This window comes from Fukomys damarensis, unplaced genomic scaffold (genome assembly GCF_012274545.1).
Source record: "Fukomys damarensis isolate Sample0158 unplaced genomic scaffold, DMR_v1.0_HiC HiC_scaffold_19, whole genome shotgun sequence".
Classification (NCBI taxonomy): domain Eukaryota; kingdom Metazoa; phylum Chordata; class Mammalia; order Rodentia; family Bathyergidae; genus Fukomys; species Fukomys damarensis.
The window spans coordinates 54,495,342-54,495,649 of record NW_022900931.1 but is presented as its reverse complement, the minus strand read 5'-3'; the positions used below and the strand labels follow the sequence as shown (position 1 = coordinate 54,495,649).

The following is a 308-nucleotide window of genomic DNA, read 5'->3' as shown; positions in this document are numbered from 1 at the left end:
TTCCAGGCAGCCGGAAAAGACCACCCAGAGGCGCTCGAACTCTGCGCGCTCCTCGGCGGCCAGACCCTTGTCGCGCAGCGCGACCGTCAGTAGCGCGCCGTTGGCCACAGCTAGCTCCAGCGCCCTTTGGCGCGTCTTCCGCAGCTCCTGCCGCAGATTTTGCGAGTCCGCCGAGCCGCCGACGGTGAGCACCAAGTGGTGGTAGCACGCGGTCGTCTTGTTGAGCGCGTCCAGCAGCGCCTTGCTCTCCTCCCTGGCCATGGCGGTGCGCTCCCGATCCCCTCTCCGCCCTCAGCGCGGCGGGACGC

At 69.5% G+C, this 308-nt stretch overlaps 1 protein-coding gene across 1 annotated transcript in view; it reads right to left on the bottom strand.

Annotated features, from left to right (window-relative positions):
• Rgs9bp (regulator of G protein signaling 9 binding protein) overlaps positions 1-301 on the bottom strand; it is a 2,355-nt gene extending 2,054 nt beyond the window's left edge. The window contains exon 1 of the mRNA XM_033765711.1: positions 1-301. This exon is cut by the window's left edge and continues 2,054 nt beyond it. Coding sequence (XP_033621602.1) covers positions 1-261 — 261 coding nt within the window. The 5' untranslated portion in view covers positions 262-301.
• Positions 302-308: the final 7 nt, after the last annotated feature.